The following is an 18,883-nucleotide window of genomic DNA, read 5'->3' as shown; positions in this document are numbered from 1 at the left end:
GGTGATATATGGGAAGGAACTGGATTAGGGATTGGGTATTGGGATTTTTCTCTTCGACTTAATTGTCGAAGATCGTCATAGGGCGCTTGTGTTTATCGCGGGACATGTCATACCGACCAAGGGAAAGCCCTTGCCAGATCCTGGAAACGCTCTCTCAGGAGTGGGATATCGGCTGCGGCGTGCAGGTCGTCTGTGGGGAATCCGAGAGGTAGATGCAGTGCCCTTCTGAGGGCGCGGTTTTGCAGCCTCTGGAGTTTGTCCAGGTGCTGCTTTGCCGCGTATCCCCAGACACGGCACGCATACTCCATTACTGGCCGGATCAGGGCCTGGTAAACGTTTACTGCTACTGGGCAGGGAAGGGAGCTGTTTGTGTTCAGGATAGGGTATAGGATGGACATTCTGGCGCAGACCTTCCTGTGGACCTCGTCTATGTGGGGTTTCCACGTAAGACGAGAGTCCAAGGTTACGCCAAGGTACTTGGCGGTTCTGCGCCAGGGGAGTTGGGTTCCATTTAGGTGGAGGTGGAGGGGGGGACATTGAGGAGGTTCGCGCCTTCCGAGCCTGCGGGTAATCAGCATTGCCTGCGTCTTCTCCGAGTTGATGGTGATGCGCCAGCGACGGGCCCAGGTTTCTGTGTCATCTAAAACCCTTTGTAGCCTGCGAATGACCAGGTCCTTGTTCGCATTTCTCGTGTAAAAGGCTGTGTCATCTGCGTACTGCGCGGTGTGCACCAGGGGGGCCGTTGGAGTGTCCGCAGTGTACAAGCTGTACAATACGGGCCCCAGGACCGATCCCTGTGGCACCCCGGCACGAATACGCCTTCTGGTGGAGGTGGCAGTTTCTATTTTGACGGAGAAAGTCCTATTCGTGAGGTAGCTCTTGATTAGCTGAACTATGCTCCCTGGAAACCCTTGTGAGTACAACTTGTAGAGTAGCCCTCTATGCCATACTGAATCAAAGGCTTTGGCTACGTCTAGTAGCACTATCCCGCAGTAGCCTCTGTGGTTGAAGCCCTCTGTGGCTGCTTCAACCATTCTCATGACCTGTTGTGGGGCAGAGTGGTTCTGCCAGAATCCAAATTGGAAATCCGGCAGAATTTGCTCTCTGGTAATATGTTCTTGCATGGGTTTTAGCAGGAGGCGCTCATAGATCTTGCTGAGTGTTGGCAAGAGGCTAATCGGCCTGTAGTGCTGCGGGAATAGAGGGTCTTTTCCTGGTTTGTGTATCGCGACCACTTCCGCATGTTTCCAGCAAGCTGGGAACTCACGGGAACGAGTAATCTCGTTGAGGACGTTCGCGAGGTGTGTGATCGCTGTGGGTGGGAGTTTTTTGACTAACTGGTTTGTGACACTGTCGTGCCCTGGCGCCTTTTTTGTAGGGAGGGACCTGATTACTCTTGCCACGTCCTCGGGGGCAAAAAGTATGGGTTCGTCCTCTGGGTCCTCCTCAGCATTGAGGAAGACAGCCAGTTGACGACTGACTACCTCTTCATGCTCTTCATCCTGGGGTTCTGCCGTTTGAAACTGCTTCTCGAAGGAGTCGGCGAGGGCGTTGGCCTTCTCAGCATTGCTGTAGACCAATCCCCGCTCGCCGTGCAGTGGCGGCATCCTAGCGCGTCTTTTTGTGAATTGTTTGGTTGCTTGCCAAAGTGTATGATCGTCTACTTTGAGAGCTGTGAGGCGGTTTTGCCATTGCTGGTTTCTGTGCTCATTGAGCGCTACCTTCAGTTCTCTCTGTAGACGATTGAGCAGCCTCCTGGTGGCCTGATTTCTGGTGATCTTCCACTCTTTTGCCACTCTGTTCTTGTGACGGATTTGAGCTAGTAAGTGTTCCGGGAGCTGTATTTGCGGTGGAGGGCCATCCCTTTGTGGTGGGGTGGCCTCTTCCGCTGCCTGCAAGATGGTGCCTGTCAAGTCTAGTAGCGCTTGATCTACTGTTTCGGCAGTAGGTGGCGGAGCGCGAGCGATATCAGAGGCGACAGTTTCTTGGTATCGCTCCCAGTCTGTTCGTTTGTAAGACATCTGGTACCGTGGGAGTGCTACCCATTCTCCCACATCGACTTCTAGAATCACTGGGTTGTGGTCGGAGGACATTCTGTTGATTGTCCTTGCGGTCACAAATCCTGCGATCCTCCTAGTGAGTGCTATGCCTAACACATCGGGCCTGCTTCCGTTTTTCGGAAAATGTGTGGGTTCGACTGGACCCCATGTTTCGAAGTGGTGGGCGCGCGCTAGTTGTTGCAGCTTGGCGCCTGCTCTGGAGGTTACTCTAGAATTCCAGTCAGGGTGTTTGGCATTGAGGTCTCCCCCTATTACGAGTTTGCCTTCAATTTGCCCTAGAGCAGCTATGTCTCCCTCATCTATCTGGTCATGTGGGGGTCGGTAGACTGCAACAATTGTTAGGGGTCCAGTGGCAGTGGTTACTTCCACCGCCACTGCTTCGATTTTGTTGGTAGCTGGTAAGAATACCTGGTGGTGGGGGATCCCTCTTTTTACATATATGGCCACTCCTCCGCCTTGGGTTGGCCTGTCTTTACGGTAGCTAATGTAGTTGGGAACTGTCGCTTTTACTCCCGGTTTTAGGTGGGTTTCCCCCATCATGCATATGTCGATGGAGAACTCCTTCATGAGTTCTCTGAACTCGACCTCTTGATTGACAATGCCGTCTGCGTTAAAGACGCACATTGTCAGGCCTTGGATGTTTGGTCGTCTATCCATGATGGGGTTTTGATGCTACTGGGGAAGTCGCAGAGGGGAGCGACTGCTGGACTGTTGCCTGAAGGGCAGCGAGGATCTGCGTGTTCTGCTTCTGGGCTTCCCTGAATTCCTTCATCATTTCCATGACGAGGTTCATGGTCTGCACCATTACGCATAACAACTGATCCATGGGGGGGAAGTGTGTCTGGGGTTTCCTAGGGCCTTCTCCATCAAGGTGGACCTGGTCGTTTTTGCTGTGTATTTCCCGGTGTTGTTCTTGTGTTGGTGTCTGGTGTTGTGGTGGTTGGGCAATGCTTTCATGGTTCCTCGGGGGAGAAACCACTTCTGCATATGTTGCCCTGGGTGTGTCTGGCCTTGGTTTTACCCAGGCCTTGTCTGTGTGTGTTGTCGTGTTTTGGTTTCTTGTGTGTCTGGATGGGTTCGTGGAGTTTTCTTTTCGTGTGTGGGGGGCGGCCTTTGCGCCCTTTGCCTGCTGTGTGTGTCTTTTATGGACCTCGCAACCTTGGTAACCCGCTGTGTGGTTTTTGCCACACAGTGCGCACCTTATTTGCGGGTCCGTGTGTTTCATGTTGCACGTTCGTGTGTCATGGGCCTCGGCGCATTTTCTGCACCTCACTGCCATGGAGCAGTGTGCCGCAATGTGGTTGAAGCCCTGACATCTGAAGCACTGCACCGTCTTGTTTTTGCGGCGCAGTGGTTCAGTGGTCACAGGGACCGCCAGGATCATCTTAATGTTCCTTTTGTTTTGTGGGACGTCCGGCAGTGTCACCTGATACAGAGGCCATTTGCTCCCTATGTTTCCCATCTGTTGGACCGCCTTGACGACGTACCCCTGGGCAGTCAGGTCTGTTTTGATCGCCTGGGGGGCCACTCGTCTTGGTAGGTCCCTGATGACTAAGTTTTTATTGTGTGTTTTTGTTGTGGGGAAAGTGTAGTGGGGTATGTTTTTGCTGTTCAGAAGTGTTTTTATTGTGGTGTAGTGCTCGAGTGTGATTAGTGTAATTTTTATTTTGTCACCACCAGCAGGTTTTGCCTTGAAATTGCCTCCCCCGATTGCTGTTTTTAACATTTCGTAGAGTTCCTCGTAGTTCTGAGTGAACTCCGCGACGATCGGAGGGAGGTGGTGGGTGACCTGGTTTTGTGTTTGTGTTGTTGTGTCATGTGGTGTCTCTGGCTCATCGGCCACCGCCTGGAACCTGTTCGGGGTGGGTTCCACTCCCCGGGCCGGCGGGAGCCTCGGCTGGCGAAAGGTTTTCCTCGCCAGCACGAAACCATCCGAATCCTGCCCGTTTATGTGGTTCCCTTCCAGTGCCGGTGTTTCCTGGTCCCCTCCTAGGACGACGACAGGTGCTGTCGGGGGCACTGGCTCCTCAGAGGGTGTGGAAGTGGTTGGGATGGGGGTGGTGGAGTGCTTTTTCCCCTTGGAGTGCTTCTCCTTCTTGTCCTTCCTTACACGCCTTTGTTTGGATGTGGTGGACTTGAGTGGGGGGGATTTGAGGAACTGGGATCGGGTAGGGGGTAGGGTGGCAGTTGCGGGTTTGGGGAGGATCTTAGTCGGTTGACTGGGCTTCTGCTTGCCATTTAGGCTGCGGATATGTTCGGCAAGGAGGCCACAGCCGTTGGCAAGCAGGAGAGGGCTGAGGAGAGGGGAGGGAGGGGCGGGATCGCAGGTCCTGACGATGTATTTGTCTGTCTGCGTTTTATGTAGTTTTGCCATGTCGGTAGCAGAAAGGGGGCTTGCTGCCAGGTTATTGTCAGTTGCCACCTTTGTTGTCACCGTTAGGTTTTCCGGTGGCATTGCTGACCCTACTATTACGATGGCAGACGCGGAGTTCTGAACGGGGGCGGCGGAAAACATTTCTGTGGTTCCGCGGCCCGCTTCCAGGTCCTGGCCTACATTTTCCCTGTCCTTGGGGGGGGCAGAGACTGACTCTGCGGCAGCTGAGGTGCTAGAGATGGCCGGCCGCGCGGCCCGCGGCAACAAGAAAGCGCGCCTCGTGTCGTCGGCGGAAAGAGACCGCCGCGACCCCAAGGCGCCACCCAAGATCGACATTCCACAACGGCGAGAAGACACGACAACTTTGCCAGGCGACGCCATGCAAATGTTTTTCCCAGTGCCGTCCGTGCTAAGACCTAGGCGCAAGTGCCCGTCAATGTTTTAATAAAAACAGAGCCGGAGAACACTTCTGTTTTTACTCCCGTGCAAGCGGGGGCCTATGGCTGACAGTACGCGAGCGAGAGGAGCGATGCTCAACCCTCGACTGCTACTCAGCGAGTTTTACAGTTAACACACTGTACAAGTAGCGCCATAGCGGGAAGCAGGAGAAGGTCCTGCTTATACGCGAGTCAAAAGCGCATGCGCAACAGACCGCTGGCAATTGGTCAAACGAACCTAATGTGAACAGTTGTGTCGTCATGCTCATAGCAAGCAGTTCATTGTTATGAAGAATTACAGTCTGCGCCCTACGGCCTTTGACATATTTTTGCTATTTGCAGACGCTTGTGCGTGCACGGGGTTTCGTTGTAAATGGCACATTTCCTTTGCCACTAAAGTTTTACTTTTTTCCCTCTCGTTTATATTTTATTGCTGCAGTATCATTCTTCATCAGCAGAATACAATAACGTTCTTTGTTAGAAAATCAATTCTGCAGTCAAAATTACAAAAATTTAACCGACAGCTAAAACAATGAAAAATTCCCGGAATTCCGAAAAATTCCCGGTTTTCTCCCGGATGAAAAAATTCCCGGTTTTTTCCCGGATTTCCCAGGTCGTATACACCCTGATTTTAATTCATGATTTATCATTCCATGCATTAATTTCCATGCAAAACATCATTTCCTGCAATGAATCATGATTTATAAATTTATTTTCCAAAATATTGCTATCACTTTCACTTTTAGAATCGTTAATTAATATTTTATCAAGTTGTATGTCAATAAAATCACTTGTATTTTCAAGTAAATTATAAATATCGACCGGTTTATTTGCATACTTTTTCCCCAAAATGCCATTTTCAATGACAAATGTTTACAAAATTCGCACAAGTTTAGGTAAAGTTTATTGTCTAAAATATCTCTAACATCGACAGAAAACTTAACAAACTGAACAAACAAACTTCCCTGTGTATTTTAGTATCTTTAGGTACTCACTATATGGCATATCTACATTATAAACTCAGTTTTTCTAAAGGTAAATTATTTCAATGTTGGCAGTTCTAGGAAACGTAATAGTTATAAATTTCAATGCTTGGCTGTTCTAGGGATAATTCTTTGATATTTAAAACATGGAAAACCAATAAATGTCTTTATTTCTAACAAGGAGGTTAAGTCCAGATGCATATAAAACTAAACATAAAACCTATCCAAATATTTCATTTACAATTTAAAATAGAAAGTAGGAGTGCTCGAATAAAAAATAGCATTAAAATGGGAAAGAAGGCTAATTTTAATTGTAACCATGGTTTAGGTCTTAAGGGTAATATAATTACGATGAGCTGAAATGTAGAAATTTAGTTCTTACAAGACAAAAGAGGGAATTTTTCCCTTCCCCCTTGAAAACTACAACACTCTAGGTTTCAGAGAGATAGCCATATTGTTTTTTTTTTCAGTTGATAGTTGTGTCTGCAAGTTAAAGAACCAGTTTCATTAGAGCTCTGTGTGAGATGAAAGTGTGAAATTTTAACATTTAAGTGGCAACTGCATCAAATAACTTTGAGTAGGCTTGCTTCCTGTTTTGTTCATGGTTGTGTTTTCATTCATTGTTGCAAAATGGTCAAGAAAAAAGGGGCAGTTTGGGCTTCTTTAATATTAAAGGAAAAGGTGTTGTTTGTAAGTATTGTACTCAAGAAACAAGCAAGGTGATTCAGTTGAAATGGAAAAGTACATAAAAAAAATGTATCAAATGCCCTGCAGGATTGAAACATATTCTCACTGTCAGTAAACCAACGCCAAGACCATCAACCACAAAGGATATCAATGAACCATTGACAGTGAATGCACATTCAAATGTAGGCCGGATTACCCAAGCTCAAGCTTTTTTAACCTCAGCTGATTTAAGTTCGGCTACATCTCCTTTCAAGTCACCAACACCACCTCCACCAAAGCCTTGTCCAAGTCCCCTATGTAAACACTCTTCTAGTTCAAGATCTGCAACTATTTACAACCCAGGCTAATCAATAGAAATAAATGCATTTTCGGATCACATGGATAACCAAACAAATTTAAGTTTAAATCATTTTAGGCCTACTATTCTCTGCTATGAAAATGCGTGGTTTATAGTATTCTTTTTTGTAGCCTATTATACTGTAGGCCTAAATTGTTTTTTTGGTGTTAAACAGTAAGAATGTTGTATGTATTCCATTATATTAAGAAGGCAAATTACAAATCAACAGCCAAACTGGAAACTCTAGTGACTTTCCTTAAGCATATCAAAGAGATAAATTAGCAACTCCTACCCCAATTATTTCCCACCATTTGAATACCACAAAAACAAAAGTAGGTTCATTATAGTTTGTAAAACAAAAGTTTGTTAACAAAAGTAGGTAAGTTTTCCTGACTGAACCCTCATGCTAATAGAATATAGCTTCATTTCTCGTTTGCATATAACTATTTTTGCCTTTAGGAGAAGTAGGCCTATGTTGAAACTGCTCCTTCGAATCTCAAAACAGTTTACAATGTAGTGTGTATTGCGTCTTTTGTACAATAGAAATATTTTAATTAGATACGCTGTAGGTATAGCTGTCATACATTAATTACTTTTTTTTAATTTTTTTACTGGGGATTGGGAATAAAGTAAAAAGTAGTTTTATGTTTACCCCATTTGTCAGAAGTAATAAAAACTTTTTAGGTGTCAAAAGCTAATAGTTTTTATTCTTTGTTGTGCCTTTATTAAATGGTTCATTACCATTATTTTTTCCCCCCCAGGAGATGAACCAATCTGTAGCTCAAGTGGTTTTTGTAAGCGGACCCCCATTATCCTTCGTAGAGCACTCACTGTGGATGGTTTTTTTTTTCCAAAAATTGAGACCTGCATATAAGTTACCATCAAGATTTTGAATGTCTACAACTTATCTTGAGGCTCAGTACATAGAAATGAAAGAAGAAATAACAAAAATAATTCAGAAAACAAAAAAATTACATCTTTAATGTGAAGGCTGGAATCACATCAGGAATGAGTCTATAATTAATTTTATGATTTCAAAGCCAGAACCATTTTCTGTAGATTTCAAACTGACCAAAACTGAGAGACAATGCCGAATACCTGGCAGAGATCATTATATCTGTCATCGAGAAGTATGGTCTTGATAAGTTTTTGGTGTTTTGGTGGTTATTGCCAACAATGCTCCGAGCATGAAGGCAGCCTTAACATTGTTGAAAGAAAAGTAGCCTCATATAGTACCATTAGGCTGCATTGCTCACTTTCTCCATTTACTTTGTGCTGATATCTTATGATGTCAGACTGTTAAAAGTTTCTTTGCAGAGGTAATAACTGCAGTACAGACTATCAAAAGCAATCACATACTGAAAGCTTTGTTTGATGAAATTTCTTCTGAGAAAAGATTCAAACACTGAATATCTCTGAAGCTGCCTGGGCACACCAGATGAGGCAGCCACCTTTGTTTGTTTGGAGAGCTTCCAATCGAACAAAGTGGTCCTCCAAACATCGGCCGTCAATGAAAAGGTTCATCTAGACCCATCAATTAAAAGAAAACTGCTAGACGATGCTGTGTTTTGGGTTAGAACAGAAAAAAATGATAAATCTGCTGAAACCAATTGTTGATCTTATCACATCCATTGAATCAAATGACCCACAAAAACAGTGTGGCCAGGAAACTAAATGAATTACATAAAAGTATGAAGGAAAACTTACCAACATCACCCACGCAAAAATCCGAAGAAAAGACAATCATGGAGAAGTTAATCAAGAGAAAAAATTTTGGCACTGGACCAATCCAGTAACTGTGCTCAGCATATGGGTTTGGACGTCTTAAAAGTAACAGAAAGTTTAGCTGACTACAGATACAAGGAAGGTTTATTCTCAGAAAGTTTCTTTGGGAAGGGATGGACGATAAGGAAAAAATTATCAGGCCTCTGTCATGGGGAAGGGGGTTGAGAGGTACTTGTGACTTGACAGATGTAGCCATAAGAATATTGGGGGCACCAGTAACTTCGGCTGCAACAGAGCATACATTTAGTAAGTTTTCTTGGTTGCATTCCAAAAAAAGAACCATCTTTCTTCTGAGTGAGCAGCGAAACTGACATTTCTTTCTTACAATTGGAAACTCATGAATGCTCCATCTCCAAATGAGAAGAAGCAAGAAACAAGCAAGCAAGCAGAAGCCAACCCAGAGGAAACAGCAAGTAACTGGAAAGATGATGATGATTTTTTTTTTTTTTTTTTTTTGGAAATGCAGAAGAAGAGGAGAAGGAGCAAGATATTTAATGGACATTGAGAGTGACAGTGACAATGACTAGGGGACTTAAACAAAAAGATTGAATATGGAAAGTAAAGATGCTGTATTAAACCTTTTGCCTTTTAGTAGTTTTAATGTGATTTTTATAACATTTTACATTCTGGTTATTTTTCTGATGCTTTTATTCAATTATAATATTTTGTGAACATGTAAGGGGCAGCAGCCTTTTCCGTATTTGCAGGGGCAACAGTCTGGATGATTGACTGATCTGGGCCTGTAACACTAACCAAAACGGCCTTGCTGTTGTGGTACTGCGAACGGCTGAAAGCAAGGGGAAACTACAGCTGTAATTTTTCCCGAGGGCATGCAGTTTTACTGTATGATTAAATGACGATGGCGTCCTCTTGGGTAAAATATTCTGGAGGTAAAATAGTCCCCCATTCGGATCTCCTGGCGTGGACTACTCAGGAGGACGTCGTTATCAGGAGAAAGAAAACTGGCGTTCTACGGATCGAAGTGGGGAATGTCAGATCCCTTAATCGGGCAGGTAGGTTAGAAAATTTAAAAAGGGAAATAGATAGGTTAAAATTAGATATAGTGGGAATTAGTGAAGTTCGGTGGGAGGAGGAACAAGACTTTTGGTCGGGTGAATACAGGGTTATAAATACAAAATCAAATAGGGGTAATGCAGGAGTAGGTTTAATAATGAATAAAAAATAGGAGTGCGGGTACGCTACTACAAACAGCATAGTGAACGCATTATTGTGGCCAAGATAGACACGAAGCCCACGCCTACTACAGTGGTACAAGTTTATATGTCAACTAGCTCTGCAGGTGATGAAGAAACTGATGAAATGTATGATGAGATAAAAGAAATTATTCAGGTAGTGAAGGGAGACGAAAATTTAATAGTCATGGGTGACTGGAATTCGACAGTAGGAAAAGAAAGAGAAGGAAACATAGGTGAATAAGGATTGGGGCTAAGAAATGAAAGAGGAAGCTGCCTGGTAGAATTTTGCACAGGGCATAACTTAATAATAGCTAACACTTGGTTCAAGAATCATGAAAGAAGGTTGTATACACGGAAGAACCCTGGAGATACTAAAAGGTTTCAGACTGATTATATAATGGTAAGACAGAGATTTAGGAACCAGGTTTTAAATTGTAAGACATTTCCAGGGGCAGATATGGACTCTGACCACAATCTATTGATTATGGACTGTAGATTAAAACTGAAGAAACTGCAAAAAGGTGGAAATTTAAGGAGATGGGAGTTGGATAAACTGAAAGAACCAGACGTTGTACAGAGTTTCAGGGAGAGCATAAGGGAACAACTGAAAGGAATGGGGGAAAGAAATACAGTAGAAGAACAATGGGTAGCTTTGAGAGATGAAATAGTGAAGGCAGCAGAGGATCAAGTAGGTAAATAGACGAGGGCTGGTAGAAATCCTTGGGTAACAGAAGAGATACTGAATTTAATTGATGAAAGGAGAAAATACAAAAATGCAGTAAGTGAAGCAGGCAAAAAGGAATACAAACGTCTCAAAAATGAGATCGACAGGAAGTGCAAAATGGCTAAGCAGGGATGGCTAGAGGACAAATGTAAGGATGTAGAGGCTTAATCTCACGAGGGGTAAGATAGATACTGCCTACAGGAAAATTAAAGAGACCTTTGGAGAAAAGAGAACAACTTGCATGAATATCAAGAGCTCAGGTGGAAACCCAGTTCTAAGCAAAGAAGAGAAAGCAGAAAGGTGGAAGGAGTATATAGAGGGTCTATACAGGGGCAACGTTCTTGAGGATAATATTATGGAAATGGAAGAGGATGTAGATGAAGATGAAATGGGAGATATGATACTGCGTAAAGAGTTTGACAGAGCACTGAAAGATCTAAGTCGAAACAAGGCCCCAGGAGTAGACAACATTCCATTAGAACCACTGACAGCCTTGGGAGAGCCAGTCCTGACAAAACTCTACCGCCTGGTGAGCAAGATGTATGAGACAGGCGAAATTCCATCAGACTTCAAGAAGAATATAAAAATTCCAATCCCAAAGAAAGCAGGTGTCGACAGATGTGAAAATTACCGAACTTTCAGTTTAAGAAGTCACACCTGCAAAGTACTAACGTGAATTCTTTACAGAAGAATGGAAAAACTGGTAGAAGCCGACCTCGGGGAAGATCAGTTTGGATTCCGTAGAAATTTTGGAACATGTGAGGCAGTACTGACCCTACGACTTACCTTGTTGTTGTTGTTGTGGTCTTCAGTCCTGAGACTGGTTTGATGCAGCTCTCCATGCTACTCTATCCTGTGCAAGCTTTTTCATCTCCCAGTACCTACTGCAACCTACATCCTTCTGAATCTGCTTAGTGTATTCATCTCTTGGTCTCCCCCTACGATTTTTACCCTCCACACTGCCCTCCAATACTAAATTGGTGATCCCTTGATGCCTCAGAACATGTCCTACCAACCGATTTTAAATTTTCTAACCTACCTGCCCGATTAAGGGATCTGACATTCCACGCTCCGATCCGTAGAATGCCAGTTTTCTTTCTCCTGATAACGACATCCTCTTGAGTAGTCCCCGCCCGGAGATCCGAATGGGGGACTATTTTACCTCCGGAATATTTTACCCAAGAGGACGCCATCATCATGTAATCATACAGTAAAGCTGCATGCCCTCGGGAAAAATTACGGCTGTAGTTTCCCCTTGCTTTCAGCCGTTCGCAGTACCAGCACAGCAAGGCCGTTTTGGTTATTGTTACAAGGCCAGATCAGTCAATCATCCAGACTGTTGCCCTTGCAACTACTGAAAAGGCTGCTGCCCCTCTTCAGGAACCACACGTTTGTCTGGCCTCTCAACAGATACCCTTCCGTTGTGGTTGCACCTACGGTACGGCTATCTGTATCGCTGAGGCACGCAATCCTCCCCACCAACGGCAAGGTCCATGGTTCATGGGGGGGACGACTTACCTTAGAAGAAAGATTAAGGAAAGGCAAACCTACGTTTCTAGCATTTGTCGACTTAGAGAAAGCTTTTGACAATGTTGACTGGAATACTCTCTTTCAAATTCTGAAGGTGGCAGGGGTAAAATACAGGGAGTGAGAGGCTATTTACAATTTATACAGAAAGCAGATGGCAATTATAAGAGCCGAGGAGCATGAGAGGGAAGCAGTGGTTGGGAAGGGAGTGAGACAGGGTTGCAGCCTCTCCCCGATGCTATTCAATCTGTATATTGAGCAAGCAGTAAAGGAAACAAAAGAAAAGTTCGGAGTAGGTATTAAAATCCATGGAGAAGAAATTAAAACTTTGCGGTTCGCCGATGACATTGTAATTCCGTCAGAGACAGCAAAGGACTTGGAAGAGCAGTTGAACGGAATGGAGAGTGTCTTGAAAGGAGGGTATAAGATGAACATCAACAAAAGCAAAACAAGGATAATGGAATGTAGTCGAATTAAGTCGGGTGATGCTGAGGGAATTAGATTAGGAAATGAGCCACTTAAAGTAGTGAAGGAGTTTTGCTATTTGGGAAGCAAAATAACTGATGATAGTCGAAGTAGAGAGGATATCAAATGTAGACTGGCAATGGAATGGAAAGCGTTGCTGAAGAATAGAAATTTGTTAACATCAAGTATAGATTTAACTGTCAGGAAGTCGTTTCTGAAAGTATTTGTATGGAGTGTAGCCATGTATGGAAGTGAAATATGGACGATAAATAGTTTAGACAAGAAGATAGTAGAAGCTTTCAATATGTGGTGCTACAGAAGAATGCTGAAGATTAGATGGGTAGATCACATAACTAATGAAGTGGTATTGAATAGAACTGGGGAGAAGAGGAGTTTGTGGCACAACTTGATTAGAAGAAGGGATCGGTTGGTAGGACATGTTCTGAGGCATCAAGGGATCAGCAATGTAGCACTGGTGGGCAGCGTGGAGGGTAAAAATCGTAGAGGGAGACCAAGAGATGTATACACTAAGCAGATTCAGAAGAATGTAGGCTGCAGTAGGTACTGGGAGATGAAGAAGCTTGCACAGGATAGAGTAGCATGGAGAGCTGCATCAAACCAGTCCCAAGACTGAAGACCACATCAACAACAAGAGTGTTCATGTTTTTTTTAATCACTCAATTATCACAGTGACCTATTAATCTGAGCGAGTTCATTATTAAAATTATAAAATCCCAGGAATTTTATTCAATTATAACTTTACCGTAAAATATATTTCTGTTTTTGAGTTTGATTTAACTATATAATTACTGCTTTTACCTATTAATTAACAGTTTTTGAGCTATCTTGCTAATTAATTATAAATATCCAAGAATTTATGAATTTTGGGAATATTGCTGGCCATATTCCCTGGGAATATTTCTTCGATTTTAAATTCTCAGGAATTTTACAACACTATCAGCCATATAACAACCGTATTTGTTTGTAATGCTTTATATTGCTCCTGTCAAAAGTAGAAAAATAATTTTGATGAAATTTCAGTTTCAAGAGTTTTAATGAAGCTTCATACAGCAAAACGAGGTAGCATCTGAACTCTTCAACTTTTTTGTTTGTTGTGCACACAAAGATCATTTCCTTCGTTCCATTGGTACTGGCCAAGCAGCGTTTTATCCTTCGCCAATGCCGTCGTTGCTGAGTGCAATTTGCTCCTGTCCTCCCGCAAAGGAAAACTCCCTGCCAGTACTGGGAATCAAACATGGGTCCTCCACTTGGTAGTCAGCCATGCTGAACAATCAGCTACCTTTCCTTCACATACAAAAACCATTATCAGTTCTGGTCTTCAGTTCCCCCTTACTACATGCTTTTCTGAATCAAGAACATACACTTCAATTTACTTACTATAACTCTTAAGCTAGATTTTTCAATTTTCCCTTATATTGTTTGCACACTACCGTTTGTAAAGAGACTGACCAGCATCCCTTACAGACAGCAATGTGGAGTTTGCACGCCACTGAGGGCACTACTAGTGTGAGAACTGACACAGCACCACTAGTGGCGGTCTCCTCACATCTTGTAGGTAACACCTCTAGCTGTTGCTTGCAGATAAAGGGGCCATCACTGTAGCGTACTATTAGTGCTGTGTCTAATATGAGTGATGTCTATTCATTTTTCCTATACCAGTTATTGGATCATGGCCAGTGTTATGATTTCTCTTGGCTTTCTCTTTGGTTCTTTGCTAGTAGCTCAGACATCAGAACTTAAGCTAAAGACTTGTCTACATGGAATGTTCCCAGACTAGTTTTCTCTTTAGCCTAAGACAACTGTATGGCTATAGGCTTATCAATCATTATATCTATATCTGCTCCTTCAGAACCTCTACAGTAAAATAGTAATAAACTGGTGTTATGGCATACACGAAAGTTTGTTACATCTTGGAGGTAATAGGGGAAGTGACACGAGGCCTATAAGACATCAAAACCAAAGTAGTATCTGTAAAAATGTTATAATCATTGTATGGTAGCACAAGTGTAAATTGGTAATGAGTGGTAAACAGGCACACAAACAAAAACTAGAATATTGCAGTTCAGCTTAGTATATTTATCCCCCCCCTCCCCCCACAAAAAACGCATGCGCGCGTCCACACACACACACACACACACACACACACACACACACTCTGTTCTGGTGGAGAATTCTTGCATTATGTGTATCCTTGTCCACAAGTAGTAAAATACATCACAAAAGGATTACTATGTCTCAGCAAAACTAAAGTGCATTATTCAATCAATCTGCAAAAGTTGAATGAAGTCAGTCCTTTACATATGGTTCAAGTAGTTTCTGATAAGAAACTGCAGCACATAAGGGATTTACTGAAATCACAATTGTTCAGTCACCCGTATCACCTGTATAAGACAAGAGATAACAGAGCTTCAGCTGAAGTATTGTTAAATTACCGGTCCACCACAGTAGGTTTAATAGTATCTGCTCAAATTTTTGCTATTTCTACAAGCACAAGTGAGATGGTTGAGTGATGAGATGTGTAAAGGGGATCTCTGAGAGTGTTATACAGGGAATAAGTTTATCAAGAAAAGGCCGCCAATATCCTGTCATGGTTGAAACATCTTAATTACTCACTACTAAAATTTCATTTGGAATTATGAAACTGGAATTTTAAGCATTAGCATTTGTATACATGTCAAAGCCAGAAATTTTAAGTTAAATCACACCATTATCCCAACAAGAAGTCACCTCCATACAGCACAACTTAGGGTGAGATGGAAAGAGATACAGAAAAGACTTGCAATCTCTTTTGTTTATGTTGGTGCTATGAAGGATAACACTAATGCAGAAAGAGAAAGAGACAGAGTGTGTGTGTGTGTGTGTGTGTGTGTGTGTGTGTGTGTGTGTGTGAGAGAGAGAGAGAGAGAGAGAGAGAGAGAGAGAGAGAGAGAGAGAGAGAGAGCGAGAGAGAGGAGAAGAAGAAGAAGAAGAAGAAGAGAGGGGGTGAGGGGTGAGGGTGGGGAGGGGTAGGAGCAACATCAAAAAAGTGAGGGAAAGGGTTATGGGGGAGGACTGAAGACAGGGTCAGAAGAGAACCTTGCATTATTTCACTCTTACGTAAACATAAACCAAAATAAATATTCAATACGCAAATATCAGTAACAATGTTGCCCACTACCCATTCCCTCTATGTACATCAAATTAAAAATGATTTTATTTTCCAGTAATCATGTGACAGAAACAACTTGTTACTGTTTATAAAATTGAAGAACAGGAAAATGGAAAATTTCTGCGAACACGCTTAAGCCTGTAATAAAAGTACCAAAAATACATCAAAGAAAATTATAATATCAAAAAACAAACCAAAATGTAATTTTTGATGTCCTTGTGCAGATTTGGGTAGAAGTTCATTACTGAAAAATCAGAAAGGCTGAGCAACAGTTGCTCCTTCAAGTTTCTGGGTATTGTGTCACCAGATTCCACAGGCATCAAATATACCAACAGATTTCTCACCATTGATAACAGCTGCAAGTATATAACTTTCGAGTCTGCTGCTAATGACCTGTTAACAAGACAGAATTGTTACTAACATGAAAAGGAAGATGAGTAACACTGAGATCAGATGCTGCTAGTCATACATAAAGCTAACATTATCATAGTACACCCGTAGAAAAAAAATGAAAAATAAACCACAAATTGTAAACAACTGAACCAGGAGAAATAATTCTAAAAAGACAAAGAAAAGTTAAAGCTAATATGACTAATATAAAATAATATGCAATAAATGAATTTTAAAGGACTGCAATATAGAAAGTGTGACAGTACACAGTTTATGAAAATCTGTTCAACATTAGTGACAAGACTGGGTGTTAGCAGTTTCATTATTGTGTTGAATGGCTAACGCTGAAAACTTGCAGACATAGACTGCTACTGTTTTATGTGGAGGGCACAGCACAGCCTTCCTCAGGCAAAGCTCATGACCCACATAGATATCAAAACTCCAACAAGCAGAGGCATTATACTTCTGCAGCTCTGGGCCCAGATGCGATGGCAGTGTGCTATGGTACTACCAACTGTCTAACCATTCTTGATTGGTTCAGAATTCATAGTAGTATCTGAACATAACAACAAGAATCTCTGGATAGGTATGGCTATGAAACATGAAACTGCACTGTCTTTGATCAGAAACATGAACTTATTCATTCATTCATTCATTCTTTCTTTCTTTCACTATGTTCTGTAGATCCATCATGGAGGAGAATTTTCAGGATGCACAATAAGCCAAGGTATCAATTATGAAAAGACAAGGAAATCATAGAAACTTAATCTGTAAACTTTAAACTATCACTATATTGCTTAATGCTATTCACACTTAAGCCTTCTGTATCTGATAGGGTAAATTAGAAAGAACGCTGCTACTTTGAAATAAGCTGCTGCCTTCTCAGTTGTTATATAAAACTACAATTTATCTGCTATTAGTTCCGTAATATTTACCTGATGTAATATATTTCAAAGAACCTATATTGTAAATACTGAGCACCATGTACAGTACATTACGACCAGTCATGCTGCTTTACTGCGAGCACTATTACTTGCCAAGCAGCTAATGTAACTTTTCAATCCCTGAATCTGGATATTCAGATAATCTTAATCTAGATATTCGGATAATTTGTAAAAAGAATGCCTAAAGAGGTAAGTTTTTAATTTTCTTTTGACTTGCTATAGATTCCCAATTTCTTGCTTTTATGGTGGATGAGAGCTTGTCAGATATCTTCTCGCCACAGCAAATAGTTCCTTTCTGAACACTACACAAGGTGGCAAAGTCAATATGAAAATTATTTTTGTGTTCTGCATTGTGGTATGCAAATCACAGTTCAGCTGACTGATTTTTTATCATCAGCAACAAAAACCATTAAAGACTTAATGCACTGAGAAAGGAATGTAAGACTTCCTAGATCCTTCTAAAGGTTTCTGCAACATTTTCAGTTATCTGCTTTACACAATTATTCTCACTTTATTTCCCTTACATGCACTGCCCCAGAAGATAATTTCAATAATACAATGCAAAGTGAAAATATGCAAAATATGTCAACACCTCTGCCTCTACACCATGAGACATGCTTCTAAGGGTGAACTGAGATTCTTGATTAGTTTATCTGTGTGTTGACTTCATTTTAACTCATCATCCAGCTGGACGACATGGAATTTTATACAGCTTGTTTCATTCAGTAGACACCCATCAATGCCTATGAATATTAATTGTAGCCAGCAATATAGCTCTAGTTATGTTTTTATCATGGATGTATTAGTTGTAAGCTGCTGGAATTTGAAAGCTAAATTCCAGGTTGGCAAGTCACATCAAATCTAATTTAGTATAGACATGAACTATTATAGCTGTTTAGACATGAAGTCTAATGTTTGCTAACCAATCAGTGAGTAAATAAGTCACTCTCTACCATATCATTTTTTCTACCAGTGGTAAATATAAGCACCTGTTTTCTAGATCTAATCCTAAACTGCAGAAGCCACCAAGCAGTGTGTGGTGGAGGGTACTTCTGGCACCACTATCATTCTCTCCTTCCTGTTCTTTTCATGAATAGTGTCCAGAGTTGCCACAAGTTTCTCCACGTGAAGTTCTCTGATATTTCCCTGATTTCCAGCATTTTTTCCCTGACAAATTTAGAGATGTCAAGGGTAAGTAAAGACATAGGTTGACAAAAAATGTAAGGACTTCTATATTTCTCCCCCATTTTGTTTTGTTTTAGGGCGCAAAAACAACTAGGGTCATACACACCCATGTCAAAACTGTGGAACATGAAGACAAAGAGAGGAGTTAAAAATGACAACATGTCAAACCCCAATGACAGATGAGAAGACATCTAAAAACAGGGACATGGAGAAAAGTCTATAAAATACACAATAGAGAAATGGAGGTCCAGAACTAAAAATTAAATGGCCTTCGCCATATTGCTACAATGAATAAAAAGTAAAACACAGTCGACAGCCCATGTGTCGTTCACTAAAGCGGCCGATAACTCAGACAGAAAACTTAGACAAGAACATAACTGGTCAAATAAAGGGCATTCTGTCAGGAAATGGCGGCCAGTTAAAAGTTGGGTGCTATGTGCACAAAGTGGTGGGGGAGCACCACTTAACAAATGGCAATGGCTAAAATGGCAGTGCCCAATACGTAACCTAGTTACAATGACCTCCTCATGGTGGGAGGGGCGATAGGAGGTCATCCAAGCTGCTGGAAGAGGCTTCATAACCTGGAGCTTATTCCCATGAAGGGATGACCAGTGGTGATG

General features: G+C 42.3%; 1 protein-coding gene across 1 annotated transcript in view; it reads right to left on the bottom strand.

Moving 5' to 3' along the window:
• LOC124795380 (rotatin) overlaps positions 1 to 18,883 on the bottom strand; it is a 395,098-nt gene that overhangs the window by 252,883 nt on the left and 123,332 nt on the right. Inside the window, exon 8 of the mRNA XM_047259395.1 lies at positions 15,939 to 16,137. Within this exon, the coding sequence (XP_047115351.1) occupies positions 15,939 to 16,137 (199 nt within the window). The remainder of the gene's footprint in view (positions 1 to 15,938; positions 16,138 to 18,883) is intronic.

Source organism: Schistocerca piceifrons, chromosome 1 (assembly GCF_021461385.2).
Source record: "Schistocerca piceifrons isolate TAMUIC-IGC-003096 chromosome 1, iqSchPice1.1, whole genome shotgun sequence".
NCBI lineage: Eukaryota > Metazoa > Arthropoda > Insecta > Orthoptera > Acrididae > Schistocerca > Schistocerca piceifrons.
The sequence above is the reverse complement of the archived record's forward strand: the minus strand, read 5'-3'. Positions and strand labels throughout refer to the sequence as shown.